Source organism: Pinus tabuliformis, chromosome Q (assembly GCF_031772625.1).
Source record: "Pinus tabuliformis cultivar Carrire ecotype Pingquan chromosome Q, CPIR1, whole genome shotgun sequence".
NCBI lineage: Eukaryota > Viridiplantae > Streptophyta > Pinopsida > Pinales > Pinaceae > Pinus > Pinus tabuliformis.
Window position 1 is genome coordinate 767674069 of NC_142296.1, and position 14864 is coordinate 767688932.

Consider the following 14864-nt stretch of genomic DNA (forward strand, 5'->3'; position numbering starts at 1 on the left):
CTAAGGCTAAGCACTAATAACACTCAAAAATATACGTAGGTGAAATGATATTATTATTGTAATACCTCCAAGAACCATTTTTCCTAATGAGTACATAATAATCGATATATGGTTTTAAAAAAAAAGTCTTAACTATTTGATGCTTTTTCCCTCTTCCGAAAAAATAATTCGGCAATTTGCCCAAAAATCCAGCAAGGATTTCTTAAAATCATAAGTTTGAGTTGTGTAATCTGCAAAATATGAGTGCCCCAAGGGCTCTTCAGTGCATTGAATCTATTTATGTTTTCAAAAATGCACTTTAAACAAAGAAATCACAATCTCGTCAAAATTTGCATCGCCGGATTCCAACAAAAAAAAAGAAGCAAAAACATCGGTTAGTTAGACTATGTCTATTAAAAAGCCATTTGTTCAAAAATGGATTTGTGACATACTTTGGCACAAATGGAGTTAACAAGGTAGAACTAACTATAGCATGTAGCTTCCTACAATTGACCAAGCTACAATATTAAAGTCAATTGCACCAACCAACGACAATGCATTAGAACAATTAACATTATCTCCATGCTTTTAATCCCCCATGTGCATTTGTACCAATTACCTCTGGTTCCATGTTGATCCATAGTTAACATATGAACTACATGAACTCATGACTTAGAAATGGTTCAGAGAAGTACAAAACAATTAATGAAACTCAAACTCACAATCCTAAAAGGAAATGTTTCACTTCTAGCAGCTATCTATGTTTCCAAAAATTATTTGTGAATCCTAAGACTAATCACAAATAACACTCAAAAATATACCTAAGTGAAATGATATAATTATTATTGTAATACCTCCCAGAAGAACCATATTTTCTAATGAGTACATGTTAAAATTGGCAACTAGGGCCAAACTCCATGTGGATCATATTATTTATGGCAGCTGATATTTTTATTGGATCCCTCTCATTGAGAGGTGTAGGATTGATCTAAAGATCATCCAATTCCGATAAGTATTTATGAAGTTATGAATTTATGAATTTATTTATGTTATGGACAAATTGTTAAGTCCGCCAGCAACTTATGTAGGCTCAGAGGCCCAACAGTCATGTCTATTCAACCTCTATGTTTTAGTATAAATAGAAGAGGACTCCAAGTCATTCCTATACACACTTGGATCTCTTTCTCTCTCTACTTGTCTTTGGGTTTTAGGTGATCATGAGCAGCACTATGATAGGTGAAGAAGTCACCTTAGAGAATCAGTTGAAGCAATATGTCTTCAACTGATCTCCATAGATATCAAAAGTCAAAGTGTTGACTTCTATTGTAAATGTACTATCTCTCTCACTTTCTCTGCTAAACTTTGAAGAACATAAAAGAAGAATTGATCAAGGGTTTCCCCACATTGGAGTTTGTCCCTGGCTAGCACCACATCTTGTGTCCTCTTGTCTTGGCTTGTCTTCCGCAATTTATGTTCATGTTCTATCTGCAATTTACTTTAATGTTGATGTGATTGCTAACTGTGAAAAATTAAATAAATTGCACTAGCATAGAATCTACCTAAACTTAACATGGTATCAAAGCTGAGGTGAAGACAATGCCCAAGCAAGAGTGAAAGAGCAATCACCAAAGACAATAGGGACAAGACAAAATGATCAATGGGTTCCACATCTCTCTTCTAAGTTCACAAAAGGTGAAGTTGAAGCAGAGCATATTATTAGAATGGCATAGCGGAAGTTTCTGATGGCCCATCTAAAGATCACTTCATTGGGAAGTTCGGATCTAAGGGTGGAAGGAAAGGCGGGATGCCTTGGTTGCAATAAGTTCGGTCGTTATGCGAAGGAGTGTCCGAATGGCAGAGACACATCTCTTGATGAAGATAATAATCATTCCAGAGAATCAATGGTAATGCAGGTCATCAAGGAAATGGTTGACTCTTCAAAGAAAGCAAGGAACCCCAAAATCACTTTAAGAATCACTTTTATGTACCTGATTGCAAGAAGAACCTGGTGTCCATCTCGGAAATGGAAGGTGGCACTCATCAATGGAAAGGTACGTGTTTGGAAATAGAATTTTCAAAGATGTTTTTGAGTTCAAGGTTGTATCAAATTGCAGGAAGTCCACTCGGGACCATGTCCATTGTCACATAGCACCGAAGGCTTGTGAGTCAGATGGTGACAGGGATCCCTAAATTCAAAAGGAGCATGAAAATACATGTTTGAGATGTACAGAAGGAAAATCTTACAAGGGGACCATTCCCCTCGTGTAGCAGGTCCACAGGTCTGGAACAACCCGAGGGGTCTGAGATTGATAATCAGGGATCTCACATATGCAGGTGGAAGAAAGCCCTCTATGGCTTGAAGAAAAACACCCCGGGCATAGTATGAGAGGATCAATCGCTGTCTAATAATGCTGAGATTCACTAGGAGTAAAACAGATCCAAACCATCCGAAGGTTGTGGATGATAGACCTCTCATACCAACGCCTTATGAGGACAACCTACTTCTAACAGGTGCAGACCCTCTCATTTGCAGAAGTAAGAGGGAGTTGGATTCCAGATGTGGAATGGTGAACTGCAAGCCTGTGACTACCTCGAGGATCTTAACTTTTAGAAGTTATATGGTAGTGATGTCGGACCAGATTTGGGAAATGCCTCTGAGTTTCATAAACTCAATCACGTTGATGTTCTTGGTGAACTTTCGTCCGGACATATGTTTTGCAGTTAGCATGGTGAGCTCATATTTGGTTGAGCCTCATTGGATTGGTGCCAAGAATCCTCTGAGATATTTTCGGGGCACACTCTCTCATGGATTGAGATACACTGCCGAAAATATGAAAACTGCATGATTATTCGAATGTTGACTGGGCAGGTAGTGTGGAGGATCACTAGAGCACTTCTCAGTGCTGGTTCTCTTTGGATTCTACTTCGATATCATGGATGAGCAGGAAGCAGAAATCGGTTGTTATAAGTACTGCCGAGACCGGATACATAACTACGAGTATGACCTCATATGAAGTTGCCTCATCGTCGAAACTCTTCAATGAGTACACATGATGAATACCACTGTGATCCTTTGTGACAACCAAAGGTGGGATTCGATTATTGAGGAATATCGTATTCAATGATTGCTCCAGCAAATAGACATCAGATACTACCTTATCTGGGATATGGTAAGTCGATGAGCAAGGAGGCTCCATCACACTCAGATGATGTACAGGTCGCTACACTTTGTCAGAGCCCCGGGGAAAGATCAAATTTGTGATTTTCCCGAATGACTTGGAATCGTCGAGAGACCCTTGTAAAAGGGTCCTGCATGTTGCATACATTGAGCTCTGGGAGCTCTGGGGGCTTACAGTTCTTACTAGAACAACATACGACCACAGAGTGACTCACCCTCCCCTGGTGGTGCGCACTGGGACAAGATGATTTGCTCTCCTGTGGACAGGATGATTCGCTCTCGTGTGGACAAGATGATTCGCTCTCTTGTGGGATAAGATGATTCGCTCTCTTGTGAGACAGAATGATTCGCTCTCCTGTGGACGAGATGATTCGCTCTCCTGTGAACAAGATGATTCGCTCTCTTGTGGGACAAGATGATTCGCTCTCCTATGTAGCAGGATGATTAATTCTCCTGTGAGGTCTGGATGATGTGTTCTCCATGACGATTATGTAGCAGGATGATTAATTCTCCTGTGAGGTCTGGATGGTGTGTTCTCCATGACGATTGTGTAGTAGAATGATTAATTCTCCTATGAGGTCTGGATGATGTGCTCTCCATGATGATTGTGTAGCAGGATGATTATTTCTCCTGTGAGGCCTGGATGATGTGTTCTCCATGTCGATTATATAGCAGGATGATTAGTTCTCCTATGAGGACGGGATTGATTAAGTTTTCTTATCGAGGCATCCTACCCATGCAGTCTGGGACTCATGGGAAGTACCTCTCATCTGATCAATGAGCAAAGAAATGAGGATAGGGACCATAGTAGTACCGATGGACGCATCGCTTTATCTACCGTACTCCCTATGTTAGGATGACCTTCATTGATCTGAGATCAATGATACTGGTCTGGGATCAGTGGTAGGAGTTGTACCTACTATGGCACTGACTTCGGGTCAGTTGAGGACTAGTCTGGGACCAGTGGTACATACTCTGAGACTGACTTCGAGTCAGTAGAGTACTGGTCTGGGACCAGTGGTAGTAGTTGTACCCACTATGACATTGACTTCAGATCGGTTGAGGACTGGTCTGGGAGCAATGGTACATACTTTAACACTGACTTCGAGTCAGTAGAGTACTAGTCTGAGACCAGTGGTAGGAATTGTACCTACTATCACACTGACTTCAAGTCGGTTGAGCACTGGTCTAAGACCAGTGGTACACACTCTGAGACTGACTTCGGGTCAGTGGAGAATGGTATGACACATTCTCGATCAATTCTTCTTCATGGTTCAGCAGAGCTGAGATGAGCAGAGCAGAGCCAGCAAAGCAGAGCTGAGCAAACCAGAGCAGAGCCAGTAGCGCTGAGAAGAGCAGAGTAGAGTTGAGTTGAGCAGAGCAAAGCTAAGCAGAGCAGTGCAGGGCACTAATGGCAGAGATAGTACAGTTGGACATATGGATCAGTGGATGGAGTTCTCCCTAGTTGAGAGGGAGTGTTAAAATTGGCAACTAGGGCCAAACTCCATGTGGGTCATATTATTTATGGCAGCTGATATTTTTATTGGATACCTCTCATTGAGAGGTGTAGGATTGATCTAGAGATCATCCAATTCCGATAAGTATTTATGAAGTTATTAATTTATTTATGTTATGGACAATTGTTAAGTCGGCCAGCAACTTATGTAGGCTCAAAAACCCAACAGTCATGTCTATTCAATCTCTACGTTTTAGTATAAATAGAAGAGGACTTCAAGTCATTTCTACACACAATTGGATCTCTTCCTCTCTCTACTTGTCTTTGGGTTTTAGTAGGAGGAGAGATCCCAAGGAAAAGCCGGAAAAGCCAAAAAAGTTGGAACTGCCGGAAAAGCCGAAATAGCCAGAAAAATCGAAAAAGCCGGAAAAGCCGAAACTGTCGAAACTACCGGAAAAGCCGGAACTGTCGGAAACGCTGGAACTGCCGGAAAAAGCTGGAATTGCTGGAAAATCCGGAAACGCCGGAAAAGCCAGAAATACCGGAAAAGTCGGAAACGCCGGAAACGTCGGAACTGTCGGAAAAGCCAGAACTACCGGGAACTGTTGAAACAGCCGGAGCATCTGTCTCCGAAGGAAGGCAGCATGATGTATGAGATCATGGGCAGCATGATGTATGAGATCATGGACAACATGATGTATGGGAAGCATAGTGATCGTGAGCAGCATGATGATGCATGATGCAACGTGATGGTGCTACACAGTAAAGTGCAGCGAATGGATGAGATGCAGCACTATGATAGATGAAGATGTCACCTTAGAGAATTAGTTGAAGCAATGTCTTCCACTAATCTCTGTAGATATCAAAAGTCAAGTGTTGACTTCTATTGTGAATGTACTATCTCTCTCACTTTCTCTGTTGAACTTTGAAGAACATAAAAGAAGAATTGATCAAGGGTTTCGCCACCTTGGCGTTTGTCCCTAGCTAGCACCACATTTTGTGTCCTCTTGTCTTGTCTTGTCTTCTGCGATTTATGTTCATGTTCTATCTGCAATTTACTTTAATGTTGATGTGATTGCTAACTGTGAAATATTAAATAAATTGCACTAGCATAGAATCTACCTAAACTTAACAGTACATGATAATTGATATATGATTTTAAAAAAAAAAAGTCTTGACTATTTTATGTTTTTTCCCTCGTCCGAAAATAGTTTTCAGCAATTTGCCCAAAAATCTATCATGGATTTCTTAGAGCATAAGTTGAGTTGTGTAATTTGCAGAATATGAGTGCCCCCAAGGGCTTCTAAGAAGTTGAATCCATATACATATTCAAAAATGCACTTTAAACAACAATAGATAACAATCTCACCAAAATTTGTATTGCTGGATTCCAACCAAAAAGCAAAAACATGAATTAGTTAGACTGAGCCTATTAAACAACCATTTGTTCAAAAATGGATTTGTGACATAGTTTAGCGCAAATAGAGTTGGCAAGGTAGAACTAACTGTAGCGTGTTTGGTTTCATTCACTGGAGAGAAAATGAGCTTCCTGAAATTGACCAAGCTACAATATTAAAGTCAATTGCACCAACCAACGGCAATGCATTAGAACAATTAACATTATCTATTACTCAACGAGGGATTAATCGGCCAATGAAATTGAAACCATGTGTAGTGAAAGAATACATGGTGAATTTTGGCTAATAACCATTACAATAACTAGATTGACGAGGAACCTTCGAATAATCACTATACAACTAGATGACAAGTCTTCTTTGCTTTGCTAGAGTTGAAAAATACGATCGTTAATATTCAAGTCGGTCATTTGTACCATCTGCTATTGAAAACAAGTTACATTTTTTTAATGCGATCATGTCTGAACCCTCAAAATGTTTCGAAACGTGAAATAAAGGACAGATAAGGTATTATTCCCAATATTATGAATAGATTACACATATGCTAAGTGTGTACAGACTAAGTCATATGCATTGCTTCTTCAGAAATTATTATTGATATGTTAAACATGGTAATACTTATTTAACAAACATGCACAGTGCAGAGCCATTAACTAACATAACATGAAACCAATTCTTTGCTTTTTCAGATATTGTCCAATAAAATAAAGAATATTTTGATTACATATGAACAAATTACAAGGTATAGTACATTTTCCCTATTCATACAACCCTGATAAATGCCCCTGTTATAGTAAAACTGTGATTGTGGTAGAAACGCCCTTTAAGATGTCCTTGTGAAGAATCCATGGCTCGCCTACCAGAATCCATGTCACGCCTACCATAATGTGAATCACCATACAGACAAGTTCATCTAGTGAAGTTTTAGATAAATTTAAGCTTCTTGAAATATTCTATCATTAGTATTCAGGGCATAATACAAATTCAATTTTCTTTGCAGAGGGACAAAGCCGAAATAATTTGATTTGACAAACAGAAAGTGACATGCATCTCATTGAAGCTCGTAAGAATGTTGCTTTGCCATATAAACTTTGGCTTCAATAGATAGGATTAGTCTTCATTAGGCTCTCCTCCTTGATCTCGTGCACAAGAGGCTGAAAGAATTCCAAGATCCCGATTTAAAGTAGTCAAAGCTTCTTCACACTCAGAGATGATCTTTGTAACAGAAGATGACTCTTTTGGAGAAGTTGAATCATCATCTATTGTTGACTCTGACCCAATCGCAACAGCAGCATATGAATCCCTCAAATTGCGAAGGTTCCGCAGAAACTGTAAATTTTTTAAAAAGAGAACCAAGTCTCCTCGTTAGATGATTTATAAAATCAAGGTTATATTATGCAAACCATTAATACACCCAGTAAACAGCAGTAGTACTCATAGCCTCTGTCCACATTAAATCATGTGAAGAAAACATTATCTATATTTGGTCACCTAATGTTCAGAGCAACCATAATACAATTTTCCATATTGGTGACTCTTGGATGTCCAGGTTACAAATATAGGAATAAGACATTTTATCATTCAAAAAGCACCTGGTAGCCCATAAGATCACGAATCAAACATCCAATAAGGTTTTCCTTGTCAATATTATCACATTAAGAGAAGAAAAGGAAATACAAGTTAGAGATAGGACCTTTAGAAGCACTCTGTAGGTTTCCAATAGATTATTTGCTGCTGGACCCAATCCATGTAGTTGTGGAAGCTCCATCATATGAGTCCAGGGTCGAATTTCCTGCACGCATAAGAAAAGCCTCAAAAAATAAGCAGAAAAAACAAGAAAGGTTTTGACTTTCATGCTAAGCATGCAATTTTTTTGGTTCACAATCTGGAAACTATCAGCTCATTTTCAATTTTTTACTCCGAGATCAAATGATGCCTTAATTTTGTAAAAAGCGACAAAATAACAGATATGAAGAGATAAACACAACAAGGCACTGTTTATTAAATGTTATAACGTAATGGCTTGGCAATGTCCCTATCCTCAAACCAATTCTCATTATAATATAAGCAATGTACAAACTTGATTTAAAATAAAGAGTATTTGAAAAGTCTTATTTTACATTGAACCTAAATATCATGTACCCTCAATCAAAAACACTCCAATAAACTAGAGATTGCGTAGGAAATTGATTAAAACTTGAAAGCAATCGATCACTTTAACATAAACAGGTGAAAAAAAAACTAACACAATCTTGCCCTTCACCAAATGCAATCAGACGAATATTGCATGTGTGCATCATGACAATATGTTGTCCTTGTTCTAACTCAAGCTACAGAGCTGCCCGATGTTGTTGCATTCCAACATCCATGATAGTTAGCAGCTTTATAGCAGATACAAAAACAATGCTATTCTCTTAGAACACCTAAAAGGAGATATTTTGATGGAAAATGCAAGGAAACTGATGCTCACCCAGAAATTTCTTTAGCATTGTTGTCTCTAGGAAAAGGAGCAAACTAGACAAAGTAGCTTGGTCATCAGAGCCTTTGTAAAAAAAACCAAGACAGTAAAACAAAGAATTAGGAATAGGGTCCTGGGAATATCATGTTACCTGCAAAATGTAAAACACCCAGGAATGTTGCTGAAGCCCATGGACATAGCAGAAAAGGTTTGATATTTATCAATGTTGAAAAATATTGGACTAAGGAATAACTCGGTGGGGGTCAAAATAATTAGACTTACAGAAAAAATCAGAATGATTTGGAAAAAAAAATGAGGCAAGCATTAAAAAAAAAAAAAAAAATTATTTCAATTAAATTTAAATTTAAAAAGTTCATTATTTCAATTACATTTAAATATAAACTAACAACATCGGATAATCACAATGCCACAAACATGAGATTAGCAACATCTCAAAATATATAATATTTCAATTAAATTTTATTATAAACTGACAACAACATTAGATAATGTTGTGAATATTAATAATTAACAGTTAATAGTTAATAATGATTAGTATACTGAGGAGGCATGTCTCAAAAGACATGATTGTTCATGAAAGGGTACCCACCTAGGTATATATATATATGAGACCCTCAGTTGTAACCAAATCATATTCTCATTCATACATTTTATATATATAGTATATACTTGTATCCTCAAAGGACATCTTCATATTCCAAGTGTTCTGGAGTATTTAACTTGCAAGTACAAACTCTATCTATTACATTGGTATCAGAGCCACATTCGAGATGAAGGATCTTGGCTTGATGCATTGTTTCTTGGGATTGGAGATGTGGAAGAGATCAGGTGAGATTTTTCTTAGACAAGGTAAGTACACAGTTCAAATCTTGAGGAGATTTGTATGATGGACTGCAAATCCATGACTACACCTATGGTGACAAATCTGAAGAAGTTGAGTGATCCCACTTCAGATTCAGATTTGGTGAATCCCACTAATGTATGGGTGGGCAGTTGATTGGATCCTTATTGTACCTGGTTAACACAACACCAGATATTTGATTTGCAGTGACCACCTTGAGCCAGTTTATGGTTGAGCTGGAGCATATACATGTGTTGAGGAACCTGCATGATATAGTTGGATATGGCCTAAGATATGGCTCAGCTGCTGAAGTGAGGCTGCAGGGATACATTGGCTCTGATTGAACCAAGAGTGCAGTGGACAGAAAGAGCACCTCGGGGTGTTGCTTCAACTTGGGATCAGCGATGATATCCTGGTTTAGCAGGAAGCAGACTTATGTCACACTAAGTACAGCAAAAGGGAGTATATCACAGCGAGTGTTGCAAGTCAAGAAGCGGTGTGGCTTGGAAATCTACTTGGAGGACTATTTGATCAGGTGCTAGAGACAACCTTGATATATTGTGATAATCAAAGTTGTGTCAAGCTTTCGGAGAATCCAGTATTTCATGACAGGTCAAAGCACATTGAGATCAAATATCATTTCATCCAACACATGGTGCATAACAGTGTTGAGTTGTAATGTGGACTCCATAAGTGAAGGGGTTTCTTGTGATGAGGTGTCTCTTTATGGGTCTCCACTCCACATTAGAGCACTATATAAATAGACAACCATGTGAGGAGACAAATCATCAACATAGCAAGCTCATTCAATCTTTTCTAGTGGAGGAAAAATTCGGCTAAAGGAGAACTCTGTTTGCTAAGGTTCATCTTTCATCTCTCTTCATCATTTCAACCTTGCTCTTGGAGGTCACACGTGTGAGCTGTACAGCCGAGTTTTGACCCGCTTTGACAGCCACACTTGTGAGGGCTGACTGAGTTTGACTGAGGTTAGCCGCAGCTGCTTGACCGAGATTTGACCGCACAGTTTGACCACATGTGCAAGTTGACTACAGGCTGACTTGACCACAGCCACACATGCGAGTTGACCAGAGGCAATTGACCGCAGACCATTTTGACTGCAGGGCCAAGTTTGACCGCAGGTCGAAGTTTGACCAGTATTGAATTTTGACTGGTTTGACCAGCATTGACTTACAGCAGCTTAACCAGGTTTGACTGATATTTGACTTGTATTATTCACTCATATTTCTACACAAAATCTCTGATTTGTAAACCTTTACTGAAAAGACAATTTTTCCTCCAGAAAGGATTGTTGGGTTCTCTCCCAAGATTGGGTTTCCCAGGGTAAAAATATTGTGTCTATTGTGCATGGCTGTCTTTCTATGATCTTTATTGTTTCCGTTACATTTACAATTGAGATTTTCTGTGTGTAATTATTCAATGATATCAGTGGCATGAGAAATACTGTTTGAAAATCATTAGGAAGTAATTATCAGATCAGAAAATTGTATTCTACTGCACATGCTATAGAATTTCGACAATTTTTCCCTTCCCCAATCATTCTTTGTGTTTGTCGTGGGTGACTCCATTGCCCAAGGATTAAGGCACCAGCCATTGTAATCAATGTTTAGACTTAAAATCAGACTTCTTACCTGTTAGTATTTATGTCAAGTCTGCTATTTCTGAGCTTATCATTGTGTATCCGCAAGTTTTACTTGCTGATTTGACATCTTAGTTGACTGACATGAGAATTTTATGTGCACATTTCAAGTTTCCGACTGCAGAACAGTGAAGATAGATAGCAAATTTCATAGTTTTGGTTGCTGGGTGTGAAGATTTTAGTCTTTAGATCTGATTTGTAAGGACTACCCCCCTGAAACTGCAAGCACTAGTTTCAAATTGAGAGTTTTGCTGATTATTGACAGCTACAGAATTCCATAGCTGTCCACTTGAGGCCCTTTGAGCAGAATTCTCAAGAATCACTTTGGGTTGTAACACTGAGTTATTGACAAATTTTGTGTCAAGTTTTACTGAGTTATAAAGTTTACTCTTTTGGATGGGTTTGCCAAGTCCTGGTCCAAGTCATGTGGTTTTGACCTAGAGCCTTACCTATAAAATTAATTTGAGTTTATCTTTTGTCACTTTCTATGTGTGCATGTACATATATGTGTGTAGGTATGAATAAACATAGACAGTCCTAGCCTTATTTCATAAAATTGTTGAAAATATTGATCTCCATATCAATACTCACTCTATAATCACCCATTTTTTTTTCCAATCAAGTTTCAACTTATAATCATCTTATGACATATAGATTATGTTCCTTTTTCATTGTCTATCTCACCGAGGTGTAAAAGAACATGATTTGTACTGGTTTTGTACACTGTCCCTAAAACATATCAATGGATACATTTAAGTTGGAGGTTCTTTGAACTTCAAGTTTTTATTTCATGAACCATTTGAGTTCGTGGGTATTCATAAAAGTCCAATTAATCAATCCCTCTCTCTGACAAAGCATGCACACTACATCTTTTCCCTCAAGACATCCTTGCATGTAGGTTTGATAACCCTCTCAACCTTTCTATATGTCATTGTCTTGTAACATCTGTAAATTGAAGGGTTTCAATCAAGACCACCGGCTTTTTAAATGTTAAAATCCTCTCAAGAAATGAAAATAAAACTACTTCCGCGTTAGCTAATAAATGTAAAAATTTTAAAACAAAATAGAAAATAGAAAATAGGTACCATATCACCTTTGTGTAAATTATGTTGAAGGCTCTTGCAGTTTCAAGGAAGGCTTCTAATTGCAGGCGCAGTTGTCCTTCTGCCTCTGTATGGTCCTCATTAGGGTTGTAGTTTTGCTGTATAACAAATGTCAAATTTGCAAAGGCTTGATATCAATAAAAAGCCCAAATGCTTTCAACTTCTGATTTCAATATCAATAGAAAAACATAACCACCACAACAGCTTTATGCTCAAGGTAAAACATATATTCCATTTCCTGAAAGCATTAGAAAATGTGGATATGGTAAATGACATCAATGACCCCATGCTAGGCTCAAGACTATTCACTTCACTGCATGCTCAAACCAATTTCCTCTAATATCATGAAAATTGGTTGGACAACAGGTCTGTCAGAAAATTGAGGTTACAATAATATGAAGCTAGCATAAATCTTAGCCTTATTTGGATTCAAATGATGAGGAGTATGTAGAGGAAGGTGGCACATGTCAAATGATGCCTCTAAATAACAAGAAAAAAAGTATTGTCTGAAATGAAGCACACAGATAAATTTGTTAATGATTCCTAATCTAGCATGTCTAAGAGTCATTTTTGGGCAGTGATCATGTAATCTAAGAACTGAAGTGATGGATTGGAAAAAACATGTTACAACCACCTTTGAAGCCAACTCATTAACAATTTGCTGTAAGCTTGACAACTTCTTTGTCTGTTCAGACAGCTTATCTTCCAGCTCTGAGACATCTGGACTGCACATAAATATTAAATTAGAGATAACAATAGTCCCTTGCTTATATGATAAAACAATAAGACACATAAAAATGACAATCAATCATCATAATAATTGCAACACATAAGCCAAAGAAAAACGGGAAGGATAAATAGAAACAACTTAAGTACAGCTGCATCTCCAAAATGAATATAACAAAAGAGTTTAAGCCCATGTAACTTAGAATAATCACATTATGTTTCATCATAGATGAAAAATGCTGACAAACAACTGGGAAAACAAACAGCTTTTGAGTGTACTAGTTAGACTCTTTAGATCTTCTACAAGGATCATCCTTTCCTGTATAACAACCAAACTCTCACCATCCCTGGTATTATAATAGCTATATGCAAGGTTTCTGCAAAGCACAATGTAGATACATTAACAAATTTCACGTTGTGGGTATATGACTATCTGTTTTACGTGATAGTTCAATAAGAAAAGTCTAGAGGTCTCTTTTAAGTTCAAAGAAATAATATTACACCAAAATTATTGGATTAATTGCAAGGTTGAGAATTTTCCCGTCTAATTAGCATTCAAGCTCAAAAATGGAAGGATTTAAATGTCATCCAGCAAACATATATTTCCACCTTGTACAACCCTTGGCACTTTGGCCTAGTGCATGCTAACCTCAGGGAGAAATCCATAGATGGTTCTCAGTGTTAAAAAAAATATTTTTATTCATAAAAATACACTTCAAATCTGCAAATTAGTCTGCTGTAACTTAATTATCTGAGCTCATTTTTGTTAAGCAATTGACAGAAAAACAAACCAATATCCAGATCAGCACTTAACAGTACCAATTCACATAAATTTGCAAACCTACAATAAATTACTTCAGATATGCACTTAAAACTTCGAATCTGCAAGGTTTAAACTCAGAAACAGCAAATTGAAGGATTCTTTGAAGTGTTTTCTGTGATATTGCTAAGGGAAATATCAATCTTGCCCAATTTTGTCTTATTTCATGTTTGCACTTAGGAGATGTGGGTTCAGAGGTCCAACATGAATTTTGGGATTAAGTGGGTGCCCAAACATTAGGAAGGAAGGGAAATGTTGCAGCTCAAGTGAAGTGTGGGGGGCACCCCATGGAGAATTACGGCCCACATGTGGAAGACACTCTCATTGGAGTGAAGTTGGTGGAGAAGGTCAAGTTGGGCCCACACAGATATCTTAGAGGCTCTTTGATAAATAAAGCAAAAGGCACTCATTTTAGTCATTCATTCATCTATTCAGAAATTGTGTCTTCGACATAGCACGCTTGAACTGAAGCCAAGTCTGCAGTGTTGTTTAGCACACGAGTGTCTCTGAGTGGAGATCTCAACCCTTTCTTCAGTGGACTTCGAGTGCCAGCCCAAGGATAGAGCCCTACCTATACCATTCATAACAGCAGCATTGAGTGTGAATTTGAGGAGAGGATTGGCAGCAATAGTACAGGGATTGCACAGTTCTTGGAGGGGGCATGCTTGGAGGTTGAGGAGTGAAGGGAGTTAGGATTTGAAACTTGAGGTGGAGTCCAGAAAATTGTTGTGGAGGCTTTTCCAGCATTTTGGCATAGCAACAAATCCAGCATTTGCTACAGGTTACATCTTCTGCTTGTGGAGGAGGGCCAAGCATTTGGGGGTCAATTTTGGAGCGTCAAAACTAGGACAAACCCTTTTTGGGTTTTTCTGGGTTTATTGAGGAGAGGCCAAGATTAATTTGGCAGAATTTTCTGGGCAGATTTGAGGGGTCAAACAGGGGCCCCAACTCAGCCAACAGCTAGAGGAGCTAGGGGAAAATTGGGCCGAAATTCCAAGGTCAACATTTGGCCAATTCCTTTGTGGGTTTTTGTGGGTTATTGGTGGAGAGCCCGAGGTTAATTTCCCGAAATTTTCTGAGCACCCAAGGAGGCCCTAGCAGCAGTTCTTTGCAGCCAACAACATATTTTTTGGGTAGTTTCAGCACAGAGCCAAAGAGAGTAGCAACAGATTTGAGAGGGATTTCTTATTGTTCATTTGGGTTTAGCTAG

The 14864-nt window shown here is 38.3% G+C and overlaps 1 protein-coding gene across 1 annotated transcript; it reads right to left on the reverse strand.

The window, feature by feature from the left end:
- Window positions 1-6677: 6677 nt before the first annotated feature.
- On the reverse strand, window positions 6678-12841 carry LOC149221753 (AUGMIN subunit 7-like). The gene is made up of 4 exons (XM_089387471.1): window positions 12743-12841; window positions 12099-12206; window positions 7722-7820; window positions 6678-7357 (listed from the first exon to the last, which is right to left on the reverse strand). Exons 1-4 carry the CDS (start codon window positions 12839-12841, stop codon window positions 7139-7141), a joined length of 525 nt encoding a protein of 174 aa, XP_089243597.1. The 3' UTR covers window positions 6678-7138.
- Window positions 12842-14864: the final 2023 nt, after the last annotated feature.

Bases quoted from the DNA above. Each gene is read 5' to 3' on its own strand.
- LOC149221753 (XM_089387471.1), bottom strand. From the start codon at position 12,841: ATGTGCAGTCCAGATGTCTCAGAGCTGGAAGATAAGCTGTCTGAACAG. The intron at 12,207-12,742 runs GTGGTTGTAACA...TTTGTTATACAG, and splicing joins TTAATGAGTTGGCTTCAAAG to CAAAACTACAACCCTAATGA. The intron at 7,358-7,721 runs GTCCTATCTCTA...AAAAATTTACAG, and splicing joins CCTACAGAGTGCTTCTAAAG to TTTCTGCGGAACCTTCGCAA.